The sequence below is a fragment of the Grampus griseus genome, assembly GCF_964374135.1.
Source record: "Grampus griseus genome assembly, chromosome: X".
NCBI lineage: Eukaryota > Metazoa > Chordata > Mammalia > Artiodactyla > Delphinidae > Grampus > Grampus griseus.
The window spans coordinates 14,516,115-14,543,007 of NC_138999.1; the positions used below are offsets into that span (position 1 = coordinate 14,516,115).

The 26,893-nt window shown below is 42.6% G+C and overlaps 1 protein-coding gene and 1 long non-coding RNA gene across 5 annotated transcripts in view; one reads left to right on the top strand and one right to left on the bottom strand.

Annotated features, from left to right (window-relative positions):
* The window catches only part of NHS (NHS actin remodeling regulator), a gene marked incomplete at both ends in the record, with an annotated part of 345,228 nt that extends 326,198 nt beyond the window's left edge, over positions 1 to 19,030 (top strand). For 2 of the 4 annotated variants that reach the window (XM_082681251.1, XM_082681253.1), the window contains 6 exons: positions 5,935 to 5,997; positions 8,000 to 8,192; positions 11,307 to 11,438; positions 12,437 to 15,421; positions 15,721 to 15,847; positions 18,421 to 19,030. In XM_082681251.1, the coding sequence (XP_082537377.1) occupies positions 5,935 to 5,997; positions 8,000 to 8,192; positions 11,307 to 11,438; positions 12,437 to 15,421; positions 15,721 to 15,847; positions 18,421 to 19,030 (4,110 nt within the window). The remainder of the gene's footprint in view (positions 1 to 5,934; positions 5,998 to 7,999; positions 8,193 to 11,306; positions 11,439 to 12,436; positions 15,422 to 15,720; positions 15,848 to 18,420) is intronic. The other 2 variants (XM_082681252.1, XM_082681254.1) reach the window with 1 other exon arrangement.
* LOC309839495 overlaps positions 1 to 23,086 on the bottom strand; it is a 72,890-nt gene extending 49,804 nt beyond the window's left edge. Inside the window, exons 1-2 of the long non-coding RNA XR_014298515.1 lie at positions 22,996 to 23,086; positions 20,154 to 20,207 (exon numbers count right to left, since the gene is read on the bottom strand). This is a non-coding gene — a long non-coding RNA (uncharacterized lncRNA). The remainder of the gene's footprint in view (positions 1 to 20,153; positions 20,208 to 22,995) is intronic.
* Positions 23,087 to 26,893: the final 3,807 nt, after the last annotated feature.

The following is a 26,893-nucleotide window of genomic DNA, read 5'->3' on the forward strand; positions in this document are numbered from 1 at the left end:
CCCTCCTACACTGTTGGTGGGAATGTAAATTGATGCAGCCACTATGGAGAACAGTATGGAGGTTCCTCAGAAAACTAAAAATAGAGTTACCATATGATCCAGCAATCCTACTCCTGGGCATATATCTGAAGAAAACTCTAATTCAAAAAGATACTTGCACCCCAATGTTTATAGCAGCACTATTCACAATAGCCAAGACATGGAAACAACCTAAGTGTCCATCAACAGATGAATGGATAAAGAAGATGTGGCACATATATACAATGGAATATTACTCAGCCATAGAAAGAAACAAAACTGAGTTATCTGTAGTGAGGTGGATGGACCAAGAGTCTGTCATACAGAGTGAAGTAAGTCAGAAAGAGAAAAACAAATACCGTATGCTAACACATATATGTAGAATCTAACAAAAAAAATGGTTCTCGTGAACCTAGGGACAGGGCAGGAATAAAGACGCAGACGTAGAGAATGGGCTTGCAGACACGGGGAGGGGGAAGGGTAAGCTGGGACGAAGTGAGAGAGTGGCATGGACATATGTACACTACCAAATGTAAAATAGATAGCTAGTGGGAAGCAGCCGCATAGCACAGGGAGATCAGCTCAGTGCTTTGTGACCACCCAGAGGGGTGGGATACGGAGGGTGGGAAGGGGGGAGATGCAAGAGGGAGGGGATATGGGGGTATATGTATACGTATAGCTGATTCACTGTGTTATACAGCAGAAACTAACACAACACTGTAAAGCAATTATACGCCAATAAAGATGTTTTAATAAATAAATAAATAAAAGAAATAAAGGGATGACTTGGAAAAGCAGACATGACAATGATAAGGCCATTTTTCCCAGTCCTGAATATTTGTGTATTTTAGCACTTTAAATAGATATTAGTGTATACAGTGGTTAAAAGAAGAACTCAGTAGGCACCTGTTCTCAAATATCTTCCTCTTAGCCTACAACCACTGTCCAGAATTCTGCTTGAGATTTATTCCTTTGGGTTTATCACCAGGAGTTCTCAGCACGCTGATGTGAGTTCATCTGCAGGCTTCTTTCCAGCCTCGCAACTGGCTGGGAGAGTGGCGTGAAGGGTTTGGGCACGTGGGGTGCTGCATTCAGGCCCTCTGGGGAAGTGTGAAGGCCTTGCTTTGCCTGGGAAAGAGTGGTGACAAAGGAGGAACCAGGAAAGGGACAGGGAAAGCCTAGGATGGGCCCTAAACTTTGACTTCCCTCATCGTTTTGTTTTCCCCATGGTTGTACACTTTGGTGAAGGTTGGAGTTGAGAAGAAAGGAAAGGGAGAAGCACAGTAGGAGTTTAACGTGATGTTATTGAACATGTGTGGAAGATAGGAGCCCAGTGTGAGCCAGTAGGAGACTCTGGGACATTCTCAAGGGAATAACAGTGCTATGTAATTGTAGCAGTAAGAGCGATATGTGAAGAAGGTATTGCCAGACTCTTTTAAGCCTTCCAGAAAGGTCAAAGCACTTCATATTTATGTACAACACATACACACACTCCAGTGAAGAAAAATCTGAGGCAGCCAAGTTCCCCTCTATCTCACAGACAGGCCACAATACGTGCAGAAATGCAAAGACTCGGTCTAAGGACAACAAGCCCCAGGGTAGAATGAGAATAAGATCTCAGCTCGCCTACTAGGAACCCAGCGTGGCTTGCAGTGGACATCTTCGCGCTAAGGTTTTACTCCTGTATTCCAGTGTGCCACGGCATCCGTTCTCTAGTAAACAATTCTCATGTTTAAGACAGCATGATAGTAATAAATCAGCTCGGAAAGTCTACTGCTATAAATGCCATGTGGTATCGGTTAGATCACAAACCAAAGCCAATTTTTCAAAACACTTCCTGCTGGAATTACCACAACATTTTAACAGATGTCTTTTGGAAAGTTCTGAAGCAAAACAAGCCCCCATCAGAGTATGAAATAAAACCGAAAAGAAAGTAAACTGTGGACGGATTATTTTTTTTCTCTCGGCAGTAAGAGAAAGATTGGAGAAAGTCTTGAGATCTTTGGAGAAATACTTGTTCATAGCCACAAAAGTGGAGAAATTAACTTTTCTCTCACACACACACCACAAGGAGAAACTGGGGTTTGGAAAATATTCCTTCATCATTCACCAAAGAAATTTCTTTGACAGCTTTGAGTATAATGTCTGTTATTTCTTGTTCCGAACACTGGTTATAACTCCAGCTTTTGTTGAAGGAGTTCCATAGGCAGCTAGGGTAACAATTTGAGGCTATAACTAATGGGGCCAGCAGGGACAGAAATGCAGTGAAAGCATCAAAGAAGCATCTTTTGTCAGGGACAAGATGACTGGTGGTGGCTGATTCTAAAATGGTGCAGTACGGAGTCTGAGGCCTCTCAAAATCAGTGGGAGGGCCAGAGTGGAAGCCTGGAAAAGGAAGGAGATATTTCTTTTTGCACCTTTCTTCAATGTTTTGTTATGAAAAGTTTCATGAAAAGTACAGAAAAGTCAAAAGAACCATACAGTGAACACGCATATAACTCATGAAGGTGATATTAGTTTTCATCTGACAATTTGTTTATACTGGGGCTGATTCTGACCCTCATCAAAGAAGTGCTTTCGAATGAATGAATGAGTGGTCTAACAATCTTGCCACACACTTATTCTGGGGAAGCCAATGTTCCTCACTGCTACTCGTGCATGGAGTAATAATTCCAAAAGCAGATTTCCCCATGGGTCTGCTTCTGTCATCTGCTGTTCTGGATGCTTCTTGTTCATGCTGATTTGTCTCCTCCTTGCCTTGTTATCTTTGACTTTGTGCTGGATGTTATACTGAAAAATTGTATGTAGAAATAATTTGACAGCTTCTTTATAGAAGATTTTTGTTTGCTTATGCCAGGCACACGGGGGTGTTAGCAGTACAACAAATATTTACTGAGTATTACTGAGGCAGTAGGAATACAGTTATGAACAAGAAATGGTTCCTGCCCTTACAAGTCTTAGTCTGAAATAAGCAACAGGATTAATTTAAATAGAGCCTTTAAAGAATAATTTAGTTCACACAAGTTTGATCAGCATGTAGCTTTTCCTAACCTTATCCATCTACGTTAAGGAATAGCATGCTGGGCCATGCAGAGATACCCCAAGGTAGCAGTTCTCTTGCAGTTTTATTTCTTAGATAATTTAAGAAAAAACTGTATGAACTGACTATTGTATTTGCCATATAAAAACCTAATCAGAAATAATCAGAATGATTTTATTTCCTTTGACCAAATACCCAGGAAAGAGGATGCTTTAAAACACTTCGCTAGGGACTTCCCTTGTGGTGCAGTGGTTAAGAATCCGCCTGCCAATGCAGGGGACACCGGTTCGAGCCCTGGTCCCGGAAGATCCCACATGCCGCAGAGCAACTAAGCCCATGCGCCACAACTACTGAAGCCCACACACCTAGAGCCCGTGCTCCGCAACAAGAGAAGCCACCGCAATGAGAAGCCCGCACACTGCAACGAAGAGTAGCCCCCGCTTGCCGCAACTAGAGAAAGCCTGCGCGCAGCAACGAAGACCCAATGCAGCCAAAAATAAATAAATAAATGAACAAATAAATAAAAATAAATGTATATTAAAAAAACACTACACTAAGGCAGTTACTAATTCATGGCAAGAATAAAACCATAGCTCACGTGAATATTATAAACTTAAATACTCTACACAGACCGACCATCTGCAGGGGCTTGAGTGCTTGTGTCTAGGTGGTGGAACCAAAGAACACAATCCTTCCACACACGAGCTCAAGAGTACCTAGTTTCAGCCCTCACAAGCTGGAGGTTGGAGCTACTATCAAAAGAGTGGATTGTACACCTGAAAACTAACACAATATTGTAAATACTTCCATTTAAAAATTAAATTTTAAAGAAGAGTGGAGACGCTGATTAGCTGAGAAGGAATCTTCTGTGGAGTGTAACCCACGCAGACCTTGATTTAATGATGGTGACCAAAACTGAATGGTCTGAGCTCTCTCTCTGGACTTGCCGTCCTTAGTCATTTCCAGGTGTTACCTCATGTTTGTTTAATGGGATGGGGGCGTTTCTCAAACAGATGAGAAATAAAAACCATGCCTCATCCCTCACTCCTGGAAAAAATACTCAACAGGAAAGCTGACTAAGGAGATTTAAGACAAACTACCAAAATTACTATATTAACATCACTAATATATTTTCTGCCTTGCAGTTTCCTCCTGTGTAATTTTTTGAAATCCTTTCATGAGACACCTTTTGTTTCTTGGAAACAGGTTCGATTTCCATGTAGGCTTTGCATTCAGGTTCCTTTTCCTACTTCCATGAGTTCTCTATTTTGCACACTATAGCGTCTTACTCGAGACCTGCACATCACTACCTATGACTGATTCTTATGACAGAGCCAAGTTAGTCTCTGGCCACATATACCACATCTGTCAAAATGATCGCTTTCAACGTGGGAGCCACAGACCCTATGAAATTATCTTCTTAAATACGATCTAGATCAAAGTTAACTAGGCCTGAGGAGATGGCATTTGCTTTGCTTAAAAGTTAATGAGCAACCCTGTCAGTTAAAATTTAGAAACGTAGAACAGAATTAGACCTTGAGTGTTCCTCCCCTGCCATAGGCTTAAGAAGAACTAGAACTGCATACACCAATGCTAAGCCTCTGATGGAACCGAGCATTCCTTGTGGTTTCCTCTATTTGTTTTCACCTATTTGCACTAAGATGGTAAGTACCCTTGAAGTCCGTGGTGTCTGCTTCCTCCTGAGATCTTGAGCATGACCCTTACTTTATTTGGGTTTCCCACCACTGTTAAGACACACAGAGCTGGTATCATTCAAGTGCACAAATAATTTGTTGAGTTCTTGCAATGAGGAGGCATTTTGCTGACATCATGGAAGACTGAAAGGAAAATTAAATATGGCCCCTGACCTCTAGGAATTCATAATCTAATAGATGAAAAGACACATCCAGGGATAATTCATGTTACAGTAAAGCAATGCTATATGGAAAGTGCTGTACTAGAGGGCTAACTGAATCCAAAGCTGACATGGTTTAGAGTTTAAAAGAGTTTCACTGTCCTTCTCAAGTAGATCCTGCAAAGGGGATTCTGGTTACTAGATTAGTCTCCTAACAGGATTGGCTACATGATTTGTGGGGCCCAGTGCAAAATGAAAATGCAGGACCCATTACTCAACAACTAAGCATTTCAAGACGGTGACAGCATCTAACCAAGCATGGAGCCCTTCTGAGCGTGGGGCCCTATGTGACTACACAGGTCACATGCCCATGAAACCGGCCCTGTCCTCAAATACAGACTATGAATATGAGGAAGGGGCACATTTGGAGCAGTCCAGAGGAGGAAATAATACACAAGAAATTTTCTTCCGAAGAGTTCAGAGGAAAATAAACTCACTCTAAGAAGATAATTTGGTCTTTCCCAAATTAGCAAATGGCACTGGGATCTAAAAGATATAAAGTTACAATTTACAAAGACAATTTCACAGATATTTTACAGCTACATGGTAAGGATAATAGTAATAGGAACAGTAGCTGACACTAACCCACAGAGCTTCTTAAGTGCCCAGATTCTTCTAAGCCTATTATTTATATTTACTCATTTAATCCTCAAAATGGCCCTGGAAGGTAGATACTATTCTTTTCCTATCTTAAGGACAAGAAAACTGACCTTAGAGCCCCTGGTCACACAGCAAATAAGTGGTAGAAGCAGGATTCAAACTCAGTCTAGCTCCAGAATCTGTGCTCTTAACCATAACCACTATTTATGCTACTTCTCATAAAACCAAGACGCATTCTGAAGGAAGGAAGGGAGTGACCCCAATATATTCATTCATTAATATCATAGATTTGACTTAACCAGATACTGTGCGTTGTGTGCATGTTTTTAATTTTTTCTTTTTTTGCATTTCATGTTCATAGTTTAACAGCACCCGTTCGCCCTCCCCCACTGAATGTTGCCACATGACCCCATGGAGTAGAAAGGTACTGGTTCTGAGAACGTTCCGTCACAGCCTATCCCATTCTCTCTATACACTTTCACTTTCTTCTCTCTTTCTTTATGGCAAACTGTGTTGTTTCTAACTAACTAACAGGTATTCTTTTAAATCAATTTAAAGAGCGGTATTTTCCTAACTTGAATTAAATAAAATATAAAGTAGACAGTAATATCATTGGCTTTTACATCCCCCCTCCTCCAAGCTGCAATTAAGGCTTTGTTCAAGGCGTCACCTAACACCATCCCTGGACTCTGCAGTTTGGAGAAAAGAAATTTCAACTTGTCCTATATTTGTTAGAACTGTAAAGGTTCAGCTTCTCAAAGCAAAAGAGAACAGGACAAAAGGATTCGCCGTCAGCCAATTGTCCCTGTCACCATTAAATAAAAAGTGCTTTTGGCTGCCGGCCAGAGCCTGCAGTCAGGTCACTATTCTTTCTTTGTTTCCCAGTCCATTGTTATTCAAGGAAGGAATCGCTGACAAAATGTGGACTGTGGTGTGTGTCGGGGGGCAGGGGGTTCTCTCCAGCTCCTGCTCTCTCCCCCTCTCTGTCTCTCGGCACACACCAAACCTTTTTGTTTCCTTTTTGGAAGTTACCTAGGAAACAAAGTCTTTTGTGCTCCAACTTTATTTGAGCTATTTGCTTTGCTGGGAATCTGCACAAAAGCTGAAGAGAGAAAGAAGGTTGCAATGTTGTACTAAAAATGTTCATGGCGAACACCTTTTTCTCAAGGGGGGTAATCATATCCTGTTGGGTGTGCTGGGGGGCTTTGCAGGTACCTCTGACAAGGTAAGCAAATGCTGGGGGTTAGTTTAAAACAAGTGGCTCTGGAATCTTCTCTTTAAGGGGACTTTGACAATACGTGAAATCCTGAGTCAGCAGGGCACGATGCTTCCAAATGTGAGAATGAGAATTTTTTTTAATGATCCTGATTTTAGGACAATATTATTAAAACCTAACTGGAATAAGAGGGAAAAATGCTTATTTTACACTTAACAGCCACCTCCCAACAAATTGTGGGAAGAAATAAAACTAGGTTCAGCAGCAAAAACTAAGTCTTTTAATAATCTGGTTTAGAAACCCAGCCCTGAAATCAAACTTGGGATGGAGCCTTTTTAATAATCTGGGCTAGGAGCCCAACCCTGAAATCAAAGTTAGACAGTATTAAAATCGATCAAAGGTTTGGATGGAGAATTTGCAAATATCACATAGAAGTCAAGGTCTTTAAATACACAGCTGGAAGAAAAGCTTCGCACTGTGAAGCTGAAAGAAAATAAACTAGGACTATTTTACTCTTCGGAATTTGAAAATGAAACCCACTTGAATCTTTTCCCCCAGTAACAGTATTTGTATTTTCCACTATCGTCGGTGGGAGGAGATTCTTCACTTTTGCTTTTCCACATGCACAGTGTTGACAAAATTGCATTTTAAAACGTCATTCACAAATGCCATCATCCTGCAGTAAAATTAACTCCGTGTATTTGAATCTGGCCTCTCAGATTAGGTCGGCTTGTCCTTCTGGTTATGTGTTCTGGAATGTCTCCTGACTCCAGGCTTTCTGGCCAGTTTTCCAAACCTTTTCATAGGCATCTAAATCATCTTCTCCCTTTGATCCTAGTCACCTAGAGCTTTCAAGAGTTTGAGTAGGAATTTATGGTGAGACAGCTATCCAGAAAGTGAATCTACCTCTCAGCGGATTAGAGACTCACATCTTTCTTCAGTTTGAAGTTTGGGGATTTCTGGCTACCTTGTCTCTCCGCTTAATTCCCTTTGACCCGAAAAGCATGTTTAGCCTATTTTTTTTCTTTTGTGTTGCTTGACTACTGAAATCGTAACTTTCAGTTAGTTGTACTTACTAACTACGTCTAGGAATTCTTCCTTTGACCTGAAAGCTTATTTCTGACCTCATTTTTCTTAACTCTGAAATATATATGTGCTTACGTATAAACCCTGATGGCTGAGTCTGAATCTGAATGTACTTCGTTTGCAGTCCCATCCCCCGGAGGACGAAGATACAGATGTCATGCTAGGGCAGAGGCCGAAAAACCCAGTACACAATATCCCTTCCACACTGGACAAGCAGACCAATTGGAGCAAAGCACTACCTCTCCCGACGCCGGAGGAGAAGATGAAACAAGATGCCCAAGTGATTTCTTCTTGCATTATTCCCATCAATGTCACTGGTATCGTTCTGTTTTTTTCTTAGGGGCAGTGGGGTCAGAATATTCCATGTATTAAATATGGTCAAAATCTGTGCTGCTTGATGTACCAGTTAAGAATACGTTTTGTAAACACATGATACCCTTTTCATCAGAATACGACCCAGAAGATGTTCAATATGCTTTTATCAGGTTTTGAACATCAATTTGCATATGTTCCGCTGGGCTGCTTGTTATGTAAATGATGGACAGTTTCTTTTTGGAAAAAAAAAAAGTCACCAAATAGCTCTCTGGCCATAGCTGACTGAAATAATGGAGAAAACGGCAGTGATTAATCACATGATAATGATGCGTGGCACTGCAAGAGAGAAAACAGCAAGCCCCAGGTTTCCAAAACCGCAACTAGTGATCCTGTAGACCAACTATAAAATCTGTTTTCATGCTTCCTGGATGGAGGTAGGCTTGTTTCAGAGATCGTCTACACTTCTGCATTGATTTGGGGGAGTTTTGACCTAAAAAATACATGGATTCATAGGTGAAGGCTGAATTCTACTCTAAACGCAGCAAGCCTGGCTTCCATTCACCCTCTGCTTTCCTCCTCCTGTGTATTGAGAGTTTGGCTATTAGTCTAGGTCGAAGGCAAGCCTGTGTGGACTTTTCTTGAAAAGTCTACTGGCAGCAATTGTAAAATCCAGAATTGGTGATCTTAGAATGTGGTAACCTTAGTTGTAAGTAAAATAATGCTATAAAATATTCTAACTTTCAAAGATAGGAATTAAATGATGTACCCATTGGGCTTTCTTTAAGCATCTCTAATAGTTAAATTCTAACTTATTCTTATATTGAAAATCTCAGAATGGCCACTTTATGACTGATTTCCATCCTGGTGCCTTGTAACTAAAGATTGTATGTTGCTCGAGATGCATTTTGGACATGGCTATTATTAACGTCACTCAAATTTGTCTCATATAAAGTGGGGAGCAAATGGTGACCAGGTATCAGGGTAAATATTATTTTCTTCCTGACAAAAGGAGTTCTAGGTGATCGGCTGGTTGTGAGCTGGGACTTAATTTTCCTGATGACCTATTCAACTTGTAGGATAAAGTATTCTAAAGATGTGCACTTTATCTGATCTCCGTAATCTAACTGAGATGGCTTAGGGGAGTTCAGCTGTCAGAATGAATCATTTTGGCTCCGCTTAAACTAACTTTCAGTTCTGGGAACATCTGATTATTAGCAGCACCTGCTTTCTTCATGGCACTGTAAGTAAAGTCTTGTTTTCAAATTTAGTCCTTCCAGTATGGGTCTTGTAATTCAGGAAAAGGGAAGCTCTCTCCTGCTTTATTTCAGGAACTCTCAGACTAAAGCCTAGATTATATGTTGATTTCAAGAGCTTTAATGAGAAAGTTGTTAACTATGTCCATATGACACAAAATACCTGTGCCTGTAACATAATTATTATGATCAAAAGGAAGGATTTTAATCTTTGGTTAGAACTAAAAAAGGAAAATTTCATTAGGAGGAATTCTGATGGTACTGAAAGTATTCAACATATGACATCTCATACAGATTTTTCAACATGAGTTCTACAAACTGTTGTCACTGTAAAGCTAAGCAGAACTCAAACTGCTTTACTGTATAGCTGAACCAAAGTTTAACATGCCGTCCTGCCCCATGTTTAACAGTCAGGATACACGAGGAAGCAACCAGATCCCAAAGCACTTTTGGCTTATGGCTTTCTGAAGCAGTGCTCACTTTGAAAAGTTCCTGGTACATGCCTGTGCCAGGCAGGAGTTCAAGTTCCTCACCTCCTCCTTCATCATTCTAGTTTTGATAGGACTGCATGTAGTGTGTCAATAATGTAATTATGGAAAGAGAAACTAACAAGCATCATGGTTTCCCCCGTGTATTTACAAAAGAAAACAGACACGTGTAAAGACTGGGAATTCCAGCTTTACTTACAATTGGTACAGAAGATAGATCCACTTAAGTGAAGAACTGAGGACTGCCTTTTATTTCTATTTTATATTGATAAGACACTGCTGCTAAACCAAAATGTGTCCAATTTAGTCAGCAGAGGAAAGTAGACAGTTACATGATGATTTTAAAAACACATCTCTAGGCTGTTGTTTCCAGAGAGAGAGAGAGGAGAGAGGAGGGGGGAGGGAGGGAGGGAGGGGGGAGGGAGAGAGGGAGAGAGGGAGAGACAGAGGGAGAGAGAGAGGGAGAGAGGGGGAGAGAGGGAGAGAGAGGGAGAGAGAGAGAGGGAGGGAGGGAGGGAGGGAGAGAGAGAGAGGGTGGGGGGAGGGAGAGAGGGTGGGAGAGAGGGAGAGAGGGAGAGAGGGAGAGAGGGAGAGAGACAGAGAGGGAGAGACAGAGAGGGAGAGACAGAGAGGGAGAGACAGAGAGGGAGAGACAGAGAGGGAGAGAGGGGGGGGAGAGAGAGGGGGAGAGAGAGAGGGAGAGAGAGGGAGAGAGAGAGAGGGAGAGAGAGGGAGAGAGAGGGAGAGAGAGGGAGAGAGACAGAGAGGGAGAGGGAGAGAGGGAGAGGGGGAGGGGGAGAGGGGGAGGGAGGGAGAGAGAGAGAGAGTGTGTGAGTGTGTGAGAGTGTGTGTGTGTGTGTGTGTGTGTAGGGCTTGGGCAGAGTGCAGAGTAGGTAGAGGGGAAAAAAACCCTCACAATGACACTTTTAATGCAGAAATGGGTCAGGATATGTTAGCTGAACTAATTCAGGTTAACATCTTGGCTATGTACCTACTACGCAAAGATATCAGCTTCAGAGAGCCCAGAAAGAGACCAGCAAAGAGTAGTAACTAAAGGTTGTAAGTCCTTAAGGAGCCATTTCTGTGTGAGAGTGATTCTTTGATGTTATTTTTCTCTCCTCTTTCTTTTGATTTTCCTTCTTTGCTTCTTACTTTTGGCAGTGCAAGCTGTTGTGGAGAGCTGCATTTAGAAGTAAAGTTTAATGTACTGCAGCATAATTTAAATAAGAGCTGAATAAGGGCTCCCTTATATTTGTTCACAGGCTTAATCCAAACTCTTCCTTTAGTTCCAATCAATAAATATCACTGTGTTCCAAGCAAATGAAAATTTGTTTGCCATTTCTAGAGGCTAATGAGACCTATTTGTGGGTTGCAGGAGTTGGTTTTGACAGAGAGGCTAGTATACGCTGCTCTCTTGTTCATTCACAATCCGTACTACAGCGGAGACGAAAACTGAGAAGGAGGAAAACCATCTCGGGTATCCCCAGAAGAGTCCAACAAGAAATAGGTGTGGTATAAAACTATTAATGGTTAACGTTCTGTCGGGTGCCGATTATAAGGAGACGAAATGGAAGCCAGCCTTTAACCAGCTTCCTTAAAAATAGTCAACGTTGTAACTTGTAGAGGTTTTGAAATGATGTGTACTTGTTTTGTGTTCAGTAAGCCAGGTGGTATTACTTTTTAAATCTCCATTCTTCCAGGCTGTGAAGGCTTGACCTTATGGATTTAGCCATATACATTCAGATTTTATGGCTGAAATATAATATTTTGCTATTTTTAAAAAGTATTATTAAGGCAGAAATTAAGTAAAAATTAACAAGATGCAATGAAAGATTCTTTTAGAGAAATATACATTTATCTGGAGAGAGATATACTTTTATGGCATTAATTATTTTAAAAGGTAAACTTTAAGCATACTCAATTAAATATTGACTATTCATAATATGATACCCTTGGTGACGTTTTTTCTGTTTTTTTCTGTTCAATGTGTTTAAGATATCTCTTCCTATGGTTTTTAAAATTATTATTATGATAGCATCTCTTGTAATTAAGATTTTTACTTCATATAATGCATTCTATGATTTTTATTTCATTATGTTTATACTGAGAAATAAAAGTGTATAGTGGCCAAGAAAATAAGATGTATTTTGGTTAAAAAAAAATAGTAGACACTTACTGGGGCAAAGTAATTTGATCGTGAAGAGAGAGAGAATTCACAAAAGATCTAAGAGCTTATCTTCCCTTAGTATACATACACACATACATATAGTGTGTGTGTATCTGTGTATATATAGAGAGAGAGAGAGAGAGAGTCAGAAAGGTAAAGGGACAGAGAGAGACCGCCCAAAGCATTTTAACTTGCTCCTAATTTTATATGCTGATTTTTTTTTTTTTCTGTAAGAAAAAACTCCAACATGCCGGCACCCAGAATTGTGGACATCTCTCAGAATGTCTGTTTATCTGCTGATGTATGAAGTATCTCACTGTGCTTTCCATGTGCCCTAGATTCTGATGAATCGCCCGTGGCCAGGGAAAGGAATGTGATTGTGCACACAAATCCAGATCCTTCCAACGCTGTCAATAGGAGGTCTGGAACCAGGGACTCGGAGTGCCAAACTGAGGACATTCTGATCGCTGCTCCATCCAGAAGGAGAATCAGAGCTCAGAGGGGTCAAAGCATTGCAGCTTCCCTTTCTCATTCTGCTGGCAACATTTCCGCATTGGCAGACAAAGGCGACACCATGTTTACTCCTGCAGTGAGCAGCCGCACAAGATCTCGGAGCCTTCCCAGGGAGGGCAATAGAGGTGGGGATGCTGAGCCCAAAGCTGGTGCTAAACCCTCAGCATATGAAGAGGGGGAGCCTTTCGTGGGAGACCAAGAAAGAACCCTTAACGATTGCAGCGAGGCCCCCAGCAGCCCGAGTGCACAGGAGCACCAGCCTGCTTTGAGCCTGGCCTGTTCTCAACATCTTCACAGCCCCCAGCACAAGTTAAGTGAGAGAGGGAGGTCACGCCTGCCCCGGATGGCTGCCGACTCTGGCAGCTGTGACATCTCCTCCAACTCGGACACCTTTGGGAGCCCCATCCACTGCATCTCCACGGCTGGCGTCCTCCTCAGCAGCCACATGGACCAGAAAGATGACCACCAGTCATCCAGTGGCAACTGGAGTGGGAGCAGCTCCACATGCCCCTCACAGACCTCAGAGACAATCCCTCCTGCAGCCTCTCCTCCCCTCACTGGCTCTTCACACTGTGACTCGGAGTTGTCACTAAACACAGCCCCTCACGCTAATGAGGACGCCAGTGTCTTCGTGACAGAGCAGTACAACGACCACCTGGATAAAGCGAGGGGCCACCGAGCAAACTCCTTTACCTCCACTGTGGCAGATCTGTTGGATGACCCCAACAATAGCAACACGAGTGACAGCGAGTGGAATTACCTACACCACCATCACGATGCCTCCTGCCGCCAGGATTTTAGCCCTGAGCGTCCCAAGGCAGACAGCCTGGGCTGCCCAAGCTTCACGAGCATGGCCACTTATGACAGCTTTCTGGAAAAGTCTCCATCGGACAAAGCAGACACTAGCTCTCACTTTTCGGTGGACACAGAAGGATACTACACCTCCATGCACTTTGACTGTGGTCTCAAAGGTAGTAAGAGTTACGTCTGTCACTATGCAGCCCTGGGCCCAGAGAATGGCCAGGGTGTCGGGGTTCCTCCTACTCTTCCAGACTGTGCCTGGCAGGACTACTTAGACCACAGGAGACAGGGGAGACCAAGCATCTCTTTCAGGAAACCAAAGGCAAAGCCGACTCCACCTAAACGTAGCTCATCATTGAGGAAGTCTGATGGAAATGCAGACATTTCTGAGAAGAAAGAACCAAAGATAAGCAGTGGCCAGCTCCTGCCTCACAGTTCCAGGGAAATGAAGCTGCCTCTTGATTTCTCCAACACGCCTTCTCGAATGGAAAATGCCAGTCTGCCCACCAAGCAGGAACCTTCTTGGATGAACCAGAGTGAACATGGCATTAAGGAACCTCAGTTAGACACTCCAGATGTTCCACCATTCAAAGATGAAGGTGCTGAATCAACTCACTATGCAGACCTCTGGCTTCTAAATGACTTGAAAACAAATGATCCTTACAGATCTTTATCTAATTCAAGCACTGCTACGGGTACCACAGTTATCGAATGCATCAAATCTCCAGAGAGCTCAGAATCCCAAACATCCCAGTCGGAATCTAGAGCCACCACCCCCTCCCTTCCTTCTGTTGACAATGAGTTTAAACTGGCTTCACCAGAAAAGCTGGCTGGCTTGGCATCTCCGTCAAGTGGCTACTCCAGCCAGTCTGAAACGCCAACGTCCTCTTTCCCTACAGCTTTCTTTTCTGGCCCGTTGTCTCCTGGAGGTAGCAAAAGAAAACCAAAAGTCCCAGAAAGGAAATCCTCACTACAGCAACCCTCTTTAAAAGACGGAGTTCTATCACTGGGTAAAGACCTTGAACTTCCAATTATACCTCCTACCCATCTTGACCTAAGTGCTCTTCATAATGTCTTAAATAAACCATTCCACCACCGTCACCCATTGCATGTTTTCAGTCATAATAAGCAAAATGCAGTAGGAGAAACACTGAGGTCAAATCCTCCACCGTCTCTTGCAATTACACCAACAGTCCTGAAATCTGTCAACCTTAGGTCCATCAGTAGGTCTGAAGAAGTTAAGCAAAAAGAAGGCAACAATACAGATCTCCCCTACTTAGAGGAAAGCACTCTCACCATGGCTGCCCTGTCTCCAGGTAAGATTAGGCCACATATGACTAAGAAATCACTATCACGTCAGTACTCCACTGAAGACACCATATTGTCCTTTTTAGACTCCTCTGCAGTTGAGATGGAATCAGATAAACTACAATTAGAAAAAAACCGTTCTTTTGATGTGAAGAATCATTGTGATCCAGAAATGGTAACCTCAGCTGGTACCAACCTTCTAGATTCAAGTGGCACAAAAGACCAAATACATATGGACAGTGAGCCTATTCCAGAAAACACACCAAGTGAAAGTTGTGACTTTCCCGCAGAAGGATTTCAGAGGGTCTCTGCTGCTCGCCCAAATGATTTGGATTGTAAAATGCTACAGTGTGGAGCTGGTCCAGATGGAGCCCCAGCGCAGGTCCAGAAGGTATCTCCTGTAGACCGGGAGGAAGCTGCATACCCTGTGTCTGTGGACGTGCTCACATCTCAGTCCAACTCACCAACTAGAGTCACAGACATAAGCAATCAACTTAAGCATCAACTTGGGATGAGCCGCCACCATGACAAAGTGCCTGGGAATATCAGCTATGAAGCAGAGATATCAACTGTAAATCCATGCCCTGAAAAATGTTCTGAGCAGGAAAATATTGCTTCAGGTATTTCAGCCAAAAGTGCCTCTGGTAACAGCGGAGCAGCAGAGGAGACCCAAGGAAGTGTGGACGAGGTTTCGCTGAAAGGTCAGTTGTTGACACCTTTGTCACGATGGGAAGGTGTCTCGTGGCACCTCCTGAAGTTTTTCTTTCTTACCTTCCCCATAATACAGTACAGCCCTGGGTATTGGTTTCCCTCTTTCTTTTCACTTATTAAAACAATTAAGATAAAAGCTTTTATCATGGAGGGACTAAGTCTGACAGACAGCTCCTTCCTTTTAAAAATGGCGGTCAGGTAACTGTTGCTTAGTTGTTCCCTGAGTCAGTGAAGCCCAGCAGCGTGCCGGGTGACTTCTTCCTAAAGATGCTTTTGTTCTTAATTTAAGAATCGTCACCGAGTGATGACTCTGTGATTTCACCACTAAGTGAAGACTCTCAGGCTGAAGCAGAAAGTGTGTTTGTGTCTCCACATAAACCTCGAACAACGGAGGATTTATTTGCAGTCATTCACAGGTGAGGCAACAATAACAAAGGTTTTGCTTCTTACGTGCTTCTCATCAAATGCAAATATGGAAAAGCCTTGGGTACTTGTAATACATTCAGCAAAAAACATAAGCAAGCAAAGTAAAATTATTTTTCCAAATCAAACGGATAGACTTATATTCAAGTTGGGAAATATGTGGCCTTATATACAGTTAGGTAGACCTCAATTGAGAGACTTTCCTAAGAACTGCTGAGGGAAGCTGTTGTTTTTTCCCCTAGGAAAGACATTCTGAAACAAGTTTTTAATTTGAAAACAATTTGTGGTCAAGTAACTTAAGGGTGAAAGCTCAAACTCTAGTGTAATCTCTGACATTTAAATAATTCCTTAACCTAAAAACACATGCTCAAAGCTATAATCCTACACTATCAGGGGTAAATGTAAGGTGACTCACTAAACACAGCCCCAAGTTTGAGACAAAACAGTATATAAACCTGCCCATTTCATAGCTCACAACAACTAATCACTGCTCCCTTTCTTCCCTCTCTTCCTAAAACTTCCATTTCTGTAGTTAACACTGCCCTTCTCTAACTGTAATGCTCCATATCCCATGAAGAGGGGATGTCCTCTAGGCTGCTTTTCCAGGATAGTGTTGCATCCATGCTGACCATTCATATTCTCTCATCTGACCCCTGGACCCCTGTGATCGAGGCCCCTATTTGCAAGAATACTCCTCACAACCTGTGATCGAAGAACGAAACAGGAACTAGCCCTCGGAAACTGAACCCATATCAGACTGAGCTATCCAGTCATAGCACAGCTACTCCTTTCACAGCTGCCACTGCCTACTTCACTAGGCCTTGGTGACCTAGATGCAACTCCCAAGGGACAAAGCTTGGGGACTGTCCTGTCTACCTCATGAAGTTATACTCTTTGAAGCAAGCTCTTTACAAGCAGCTTACCACTGTTTTTCCCAGGATCCTACTTTTTAGGGGAACTTGTGTTTTCTGTTGATGTGGTTCTCTCACAAAGAAGGAACACTGCCCTTCAACAACTTTTTTTTTAAACGAGCCAATCACAAACACGTTCTGTGTAGACCTTGGCAGGCTCACCTCTCCACTTGGAGAGTGTAGAATCATTATTTTTCTTTGTCCCTGATTATATTCTCCTCACCCCCTTTTATCCCCAACCTTAGGACAAGTTATTAAATGCTGTGAAGTTAAAAAACCAAATGCTAGTGTCTTGAAGAGTGGACAGAATGGAAGGAGTAGAGTCAGAAAGACCTGGAATTGAATCCCAATGCTGCCACTTCCTGTCCAGTCTTGAGTCAGTTAAAACCTGTGTACCTATTTCCCTTGCTGTAACTGGGGATACCTATAGCTCACATATTCAGTTTTGATGATAAAATATCATGTCTGTGTCTAGAATATGGCAGATGCTAAAAGCAGACATTAGTTTGAAATCCCTACCCTATTAGAGTGCCAGACACTGGCATACACGAGATAGCAACCACGAAGCTTTCAGTGCACCATAATCAGGCTGGAGTCCAATTGCACAACTGACATTTTCTCTAACCTACAGGTTTTTAGGCTGGTGGGAAAGCATGCTGCCAGTACGTAGCAATGAACTGGGTCATGCTGACTCAGTGACTAAGTTCACGAAATTTATGCCTGTTTATTTATCAAAAGAAATAATATAATAATGATGGCTGGGTGCCTAGGTTTGGTAGACTTACAGAGTTTGGTAATCTTAGATTTACATTTATGCAGAATTTGTTTGTTTGTTTATTTATTTACGTGCAGCACAGTGACAGTAAAAATTTTCTTTTCTTGAGAGTTTATAGTGCACAGAGCTTTCAGAGCTCCAGAGGTGGTCTAGGTTTCCAGCTCCTCCAGAAAGTTTGGCTTACTGATTAATACACTGTACACAGATATTCCTGGGCAGCTATGGCAAATGGTATCTGCAGCCAAAATGGATTGACTTACTCAAGAAGTCATGTAAGAAATTTCTTTATATGGAGGAATTTTAAGAGTAGACAGAATAGTGTAACGCACCACTGCCTGCCCCCACCCCCAGCCAAACACACACACAGACATATCCATCACCCAAGCCTATCGACCGTCAGCCTATGGCCAGTCCTGTCCCATCCACACCTCCTTCCACTTTGCTCTCCTGGTATTCACTGGAAGCCAATCCCAGGCATCAGAGGATTTCATCTGTATTGCAGAGACAGGTTGAATAAAAGTGACCGTCCTTCACCACCTACACTCTAACCACGAGTCAGAGAGCAGTATTTTCTTGTACTCTTGTGAAACTTCCCAGTAAGCCCTCCCCTAGAACCTCTAGCCTCCACATTAGTCATTATTTGAAATGGTCATTTCCAAAACCTAATTCATATCCGCTGGTTACTGGAGAATTTCCCTCAGGCTGTGAGTGCTGCGAGGGCAAGCAATGTATCTTAATCCTCACCCCTACAGCCCTAATGCTTAGGATCCCATCAGACAGGGTACAACAAACTGCTCTTTAAGGAGATGGCTGAGTGTGACGTAACACTTTTAGTTTCATTAAAGTGTATGTGGACTGAGATTGTTCCTTTTCTTGAAAGGTCCAAGAGGAAAGTACTTGGAAGAAAAGATTCTGGGGACATGTCTGTTCGAAGTAAATCTAGAGCTTCCCTGGGCAGCAGTAGCAGCAACAGTGCTGGTTCTGTCACCTCAACCAACAGCAATGTGACCACCCCAAACAGCCAGAGGTCTCCTGGCCTCATCTACCGAAATGCCAAAAAGTCCAACACATCGAATGAAGAGTTTAAGCTACTACTCCTCAAGAAAGGCAGCCGCTCGGATTCCAGTTACCGCATGTCTGCTACTGAGATCCTGAAGAGTCCCATCCTGCCCAAACCTCCTGGGGAACTCACAGCCGAGTCCCCCCAAAGCACCCATGAGGCCCATCAGGGGGCACCGGGAACTGAAGCGCTGTCCCCCCTCTCTCCGTGCTCCCCACGGGTTAATGCAGAAGGTTTCTCCTCAAAGAACTTTGCCACCCCGGCATCGGCAAGGGTTGGACGTTCCCGGGCTCCCCCTGCGGCCAGCAGCAGCCGCTACAGTGTCCGCTGCAGGCTGTACAACGCGCCCATGCAGGCCATCTCCGAAGGCGAGACAGAAAATTCCGATGGGAGCCCACATGATGACCGATCCTCCCAGAGCTCAACATAGGTGGTCCACGCCAGGCTGGCTGTCAAAGGCCAAAACCTTAGTCGTATGAGGATGGAGGAACAGAACGGAAGACTGGGGAGAAGTCAGCACATGGTGGGGTACCATCACGCTTACCAACAAGTTCCTAAATATTTGCTGGGGAAATGGAAGGTGGTTTGGTCTTTCTTGATTATTTTCCATATTTTTAAGTAGCTGCACTGTCTTTCATATTTTTCTTTAGGGTAGTTTGATTTACCCAATCTCATTCCTTTTGATAATAGAGAATTTGAAAATGTCTGCTTTTCATGAAACCTAGAAAAAGTTTTCCCAGAGCTGCCTATTCAGAAAACAAAGCCCTCACTGTCATAATTCTTAAGAGGATGAAATACTCTGGAGGTTCGGTATATTTTTACATTAAAATGAACTAAAGCAAAATTTAGAAGAACTACACACATGTAAATACCATATTTTTGATAAAAATGTGTAAATAGATTTATGGATGACGAGTGGACATGTGGCCAATTATCTACCACACCAACTGCTTATAGAACACAACAAATAAAGTGTAATAACTGTATTCTGTGAATACCATTTTCGTATCAAATACCATATTTAAATGTCCACCAATATGATTTCTGAGTGATAAACCTCAAAATATGAATTTTAAACTGGTGAAATAAAGGAAATCTTGAGGTCATATAGTGAAATGTGATTAATTTAAAATAATGAATTCAGACTTAACCATTTTTGTGACAAACTGCAGCACCAAACAAACTACTGGTAACACGTGGCTGTGATTTGCCATGTGGCAATTTGGACAGAATGAAAAGCATGCTTTTGATTTAAAAAAAAAAAATCAGTGAGAGAAATCATCATTCTCAACATAAAGCCCTGAACAACAGCACTTGACAGTGTCCTTTAAACTTCAATTTTTCAGTGGATTGCTTTAAAGAGAATGAGTAGGGAAAACAGTAGTTAATTTTAGGTTATGTTTTCTATTACACTACTGGGGACATAAACAGTCCTAATCTGAGGACTAGAATCTTTAAACTCCTTAAACAGTTGAGCAATTAGCTCCAGGTTCTTTAACGAACGAAAATAAGACATAAGCATGCCACAGAGCTGTGGATTTATCAGTAAGTACCTGCAATGAGTTTTCAGTGAAGCTTTCTCTCTGTGCTGATGAGATCCATGCTACCTAAAAATTAACAGAAATGACACTGTGAACAACGTAGTTGGGAAATAGGTATGTGTATATGCATTATTTAAATTCACTGTTAAAATGGGAATGGGGAGCAGCTCTGGTTCACAATGCTACATATAACTGAGTTGTTGTCTGATTTTACTCTATCTGCTTGATGGCAAAAGGGGAGGGTGGTGGGTGGGAAAGGAAATGTCAGGGCAAGTGCTCTGATAAAATGAAGGCAGGGAAACAAGCTGAATTACTTGAATTTTCTTGTCTTAAAACTGAAAAAAAAATGTAGTTACAAGTTGAAATCTGCAAACGGGTTTTACACCTGTGATTTTGACATGAACTGATACTGTATGAAATGATATGTCGGAAATATGAGCAGCTGTGTACTTGGAATGTTTTGAATGGGAGAAGGTAGAAAGTAGAGAACTAAGAAGGAATACGGCCTATATAAAAGAATAGAATGTGATTAGAGTGATAGAACATACCAGAGTTACCAAGAAATTGATAAGCAGCTGGCTTCAAGCTTATGCAAGTGGTATTTGGGAAAGTAGGATGTGTGAAAGGGGGTTTGTGGTTTTGGTTTAGTTCATGCAGTATGAAGGAGAAAGCCTGGTCTAAGAAGATGCTATCTTTCAATAGAAACACTTTTTAAGATGTTACAGAGTGAGAATTACAGAATCTGATTGCTGTTGGGTTTTTGTTTGTTTCTTTGGAAAGAAAAAAAAATGTCTGGTTTATTCTCCTATTTGTTTTCACTATCAAGTTGTGTTTCTTAATTTCTTGTCATCCTCGTATGTAAAATGGGTGCTGGGGGTGGCGGGGTAGAGGAGGGAGAATGTGTGTGTGTGTGAGTGTGTGTGTGTGTGTGTGTGTGTGTGTGTGTGCGCGCGCGCGCAGGGATAGATAAGCTACCTGGTAAAGCGTACGTTTGAACATTTACGAAGTGTTATACTTTTTACTAAAAGAAAAATGTTTGGGGGTTTGAAAAAAATGGACCATCATTTCTCATTGGAACCCATTAGTTAAGAAAACCAGCATGGTTTGACACCACATGGGAACATGAATAACTTTTTCTCATACTTTGAAAAGTACACTTGGCAAACTTTTAAAAGTAAGGTTTTTAGACAAATGCAATAAAAAAAGTCATTTCCAGTCACAATAGGTGATTTTTTGTAATTCTCATAAAAGCAGCTCGTTTGCAGTACGGCTTTTGTGTAGTTAGGGGTTTTTTAAGCGTAAAGAAAGGTATGTAGGCTTTAAAAGTGATTCTAAATCTTGAACAGAAAACACACAAATTGGCTTTAACAAATATGTCGCCTTATTATTGACATTAATTTAAGTAATGGTACTATATATATTTTAAAATACATATTGACTTGAATTGTGAGGCAATAAGAGACCTTCTATATGTAATGATCACAGAACTAACCCTTAGAATATAGTTTTACTTATTTTGTTTACTCTAAAAATTTATAGCAGAGTTTCTCTATTTTATATTTCATAGATTTAAAAAAAAACCCAGATAAAGATGGATTTAAAATTCACTGTGCAAAAGAGTATTGAGTAACAAACTGAGTTAAAAAAAAAAAGGCAAGAAATTCCTTAGTAATTCTACATGGCTTTATCACGTAGCACATAAGACCAAGATTTAGAGGGTTGTCTTCAACATCACTGCCGTCTTAAAGCAGAGTACACACATTAGGTATTGTGAACAACATCAACCCAAACTTTTCTTCTGTTGTTTGCACTGATGCTAATTTTTTCTTCTTTTGTGTTTATACAACATGTCTATGTTGTGTGGGGGAAATTTTTTTTCCTGATTTTTTTATTTTTTTTGGCTAAGTAGAGGACACGGACCAGTTGCAGCAAACAAAACACACTGTTTGCTCTTGCCAAAGTTCAGTGAGTACATTTGCTGCAGTGGTGGCAGACTGAAAGAACTAGATCATGACAAAGATTTACAACTATGAGGAAGGTTACAGTGTAACTCTTTTGGTACTAGAACCAGTTCATGCTGGCCGAAAGACAATGGTTTATGGACTTGCCTCCATTTTGTATTTTTGTAATATCTGTAAATATGAACTTTTTAAATCGTTGCAGAAACGGTTTCTTTTGTAAGATGTTTTCAACGTTTACATTCAATTCAAGCCTTTGTATATTTTAGAGCTGTGCAACACTTTAAGTCTTGTATTTATTTTTAGTAAAAATGGTGACAGTTTCATTGTGAACCCCTCTCAAAAAAAATGTACCAGAAAAGTTTGATTACCTAGAAAGTGTGTATAGAAACTGCAAATAAACGTGACTGCAATTAAACAACTGGCTGCTCTCTTCATTGCTATGTAATTGCACTCCTGGGGTTTAACAAACGGCAAGTGTTTTATAGCGGTCTGGACATATGGGAGGGGAACTGCTATGGCAAAAGTATGAGCAAAATAATAACGATAATAATGAATACTATCTCTGTAACCGGCTCCGATCTCGCTTTGTATTTGAGAGAAGAAAGAATACATTTCCAGTGTCCAGTATACTTTCCTGTACCTCTCCAGGCCAGAAAAATATTTATGGCTTTACTTTAAAGTTACCTGCTTTGCTTCTGATAATTACTCAGACTGTGCCTCCTTCCTCAGATGAACAACCTCGATGTGCCACTAAGTAATGTCATGTACCCTTTATTACGCAAACTTAGGTGCCAGATACTGTTCTAAGTGCTTTGCCTACTCTAACTCATGAAGCACCCCCCCACGTTGTGCCCATTTTACAGATGGGGAAACTGAAGCACAGAGCCATTTACCTGAGTTGCCCAAAGCCACAGAGCGCTTAACTGTTGGGGCTGGGGTACAAACCCAGCAAATCTGGCTCCAAGGTCTGTGTTACCTCACCCTGTGGAGAGATAACAACTTTTTAAAATAACTTTGCCCGGTATGTACCAAACCACAATTGCTAAAGCCCCGCTCCCGCTCCCTCCCCCTTCGAACTCCAGCACTGACTTGCACGCCTAGAATTGAGTCAATGTCGACGTCTGGGGTGCGTCACAGAGGGACGGGGAAGGAGGAGGAAAAGGGGGGAATTACATTAAAAAAAAAAAAAAGCTTCAAAGAACTAACCGAGAGTGGGGAGGCCACGCACCTAAACGCCTCACCCCCCAGAGCCGCCTCCTTAAACCCGCTCCAACACAGAAAAAGTCGCGCGCGCCGGCGCTCGTGCACAACCGCACTAAACCCCTCTCAGCCTTAGAGGCTCGTGTTTTCAGTCTAGCACGGGGTTCCGATCCCACCGGCCCCCGCGAACAACGCCAAGCTACAGGGGCTCGGAGGCCGGAAGTGCGGCCGCCCCGAGGAAACCAAAGACTCTCCCCTTGGCAGTCGCTCTAGCGACGCCCGCTCCCCTGCAACGGCTCAGAGGTCCGCTGGATTGGTCGGCTGACGGCCCAGGCGTGTCTTGTAGCGGCCGCTGATTGGTCAGCGACCGGCTGCGCGCGTGGGAACCTAAGCATTCGGGTGCTCACAGGTACGAGCGTTGCGCCTCAGCTTCCGTGGGGCTCGCGGCCGGCGCGTCACGGGAGCGCGCCGTACTTCCGGCGCGAGGAACGTTTGAGGCATTGGTAACCATTACAGTGGTTGCCGCCCGGGCGGAGGCACCGTCGTCTGTTGCTACCTGCGTCCGGCGCCCTCCGGAGGCCGATTTGGCGGGCTCTGCGCCAGCAAAGGTCTGTCAGGTGACACTTTTTCTTCCCTTTGAACTTTCTTGTCTTAGATGTGCGCCTGAAGCAGGTGGGGAGGGATTTTACTTCACGGCTGTGGCGCTCCGGAGCGGGGTGGCGGGGGAGGAGGGTTTGCCTGAGGGAAGAGAAAGGGTTTGCCTTTTCGGAAAGACCGAGTCTACTCTGGAGTTTCAGCCGCAGTGCAGTTGGGGTGGCTTGGGATGATTCGGAGTGGTTCCCACCGCCCCTCCCGGGATGCCAGCGCGTAGGCGCTTGAGATGTGGCCCCTTATTGAGTGGTTTGTGCCGACTTTCTAAGAGCTGATCCTTTTTCGTCCTTTCTCTTCCTTGGTGGGTGAGGGGGCGACGAACGACCAAGGCTCTCAGACTTGTCAGAATTTTGAGTTTGGAAAATCTATCAACTAGCGAGTTGGTTCGTTGTAACATTTTTTGAGGTGCAAACGTTGATTCTGAGGCTTTGCTGGTAACCGCGATTGATCTAAGAGAGTGCAGCTTCACGGTTGTAAATACGTACGCGAGGCTAAACGAAGTAAAGACGTGGATTGAGCACGGTAGTTGGTATCTTCGTCTCTTGGGGATCGCTGCCCCCCCCTTTACCTGGCTCTCCCTGAAGTCGAACTGCTCTAGAGTTTTAAACTGGCTTAATGTTTACAAATCGTGATTTAACGAGCAACTTTTCTGCACGGTGTTTTATAAAGCACGGCATGGGCTCGATTCCCTGATGGGTGATGGGGATGCAGTTTGGACGGCATTATCCCCCCCCCGGCCCCCCCCCCCGGTCTGACCGACTCTGTAGCCGCTGAAGTTTGATACGGATGCTTTTGAGAGTCCTGACAGGATTTTTAGAAAGTGATCCGTGTATTGACACGGTCTTGTTTAAAAAAAAAATGCGGAGGGGTCTGGCTACTGCAATCTGCCCTGTTTTGCCGAGTAGTGGTTCTTGCCGAGTTTTAGCAGCATTGTAATTAAGCCATTAGGGAACTGTCTGTCAGAGTCTCTAACAATGGTTGGCAAACTTTGTATATAAAAGGCCAGCTAGTAAGTATCTTAGGCTTAGAGCAAAGGGACAAGGGATAAGAGGTGACCTCTGAGCAGTGTGGAGGCACCTGACTGTAAAGACCTTGTAGGCCATGGTGGGAGTTCTGGATTTTCTTTTGTTCTTGGTCGAAAAGGGATTCCAGGTGATTTTAATAATGAAGAAGTAAAGCGCATAGGCTCTGGAGTCGTACTGCACTACTTACTATGAGACCTGGGTAGGTTACTTAAAGTCTCTTTGCCTCAGTTTTCTCTTAAGGAAAATGGGGATGATAATAGAGCCTGCCCTGTAGGGTTGTCAGGAATGCCAAATGAATTAACATACATCACGTGCTTAGAACATTGCCTGACACAGTGTAAGCAGTAAAATCTGTTAGATGCTATTATCTATACTTTGTGGCATAGTTCAAATTTAAAGAAAAATTATATATTTAAATCTCTAAAACAAAGTTGTTAGAAATACAGTCAGAGTATAAGAAATGGTCCCTAGAGTTGGGAAACTTTAACTCACTATTCTCTTTCTGTGTGAGTTCAGGTAGAGGTGGGAGCCTGCTCTGCACTGTTCTTTGTAAGAGCAAGACTTGAGGAGTGACTTTTGAATATCCATGACTTGGGACTAGTTAAATAAATCATGGCCTATTTGCAAGATAGGAAACGAAGAAGTTGAAGTGACTATGGTATATCTAAAGTTATTAATTTAGAAAGACTTCTTTTACTTTTGCCTCTTTTTGAGCTCATACACTGTATTCTTTTCTGGGTCTGGCTTTTACTCAAGGTTGTAGTTTTGAGATTCCTGAGATGCGTCCTCCTCGTTGTGTGTAGCAATAATTGGTTTATTCTCATAGCTGTGTAGTCTTCCTTTGTATGAAAACACCAGTTTAAGTATTCATAACTTGTATTAGTTGTATAATCAGAAAAAATAAACATAGTCTAAAAAAGTAAAATTTGGTTCAAGTTACAGCTCAAATTGGAGGTATTTAATAACTTGAATTTATTCCACATTATTAGACTGCATTTGTCTAACTTGAGAGTTACTTTTCCCTTCATTCTGCCTCTCATTCCTGCCCTGGCTCAGGATGGATAAAGGGAACCTAGCTCTCTCATTAACGCCCCTCCCAGTACTGTGATGCCAGCGTTCAAATCTACTACGAGATATGATATGACAGCATTGCACTCAACGTCCTCCTGGTGGCAGAGATGAATGACTCAGAACCATAACCGAGCCTACATAATTCTAGAAGAGTTTTTGGCTTATTTTTCACATACAGTCCTTTAGGTTTAATATAAAATTTAACTATTTATTTTATAATATAAAATGTAAGCACTGAAATGACCTTAGACGTAATCTCACCCAGTTTTCACCGAGCAGGGGAGGAGGCGATGTCTTTAGTGGTCTCTCCAGGCCGCACCGTGGTGGGCGGCCCAAGCCACAAGAGACTCCTGACTCACATTTGGAGGCCCGCAGTCTCCCTGAGTAAAAAGCTTCGGAGCTCCTTGACCAAAGCAGTTAGGACTCATGCTCTGTTGTTCATTTGTCTCCAGCACTTACTCTGTAGCCTTTAGGTTGTGGAGCATCCGCTTCACAATTTGGAAATGTGTTCGATCTGGATTCTTATTCCTACGCGTGGGCAATAAAACCCTTCACTTTTTAAAGGTTTATTCTAAATCACTAACGGAAGAATTCTCATTTTGTCGCTCTCTAAACTTCAGCCAGGACTCCAATTCAACTTGAGTTGGTATTCTGAGAACATATCCATGTTAAGTTTATTAAGGCAGTAAGTGGGTGAAGTAACTTTTTTATGCGTTGCTTTTCAGGAATTGAAGATTTACCAGTCCTACGGGACCAAGGAGTTTCGCAAATAACCCTCCAGCAAGTTTAAAAATAATTAGGCCCAACTCAGAGAAAGCGGAGTTGCTCTGGTTGCACAAAAAAG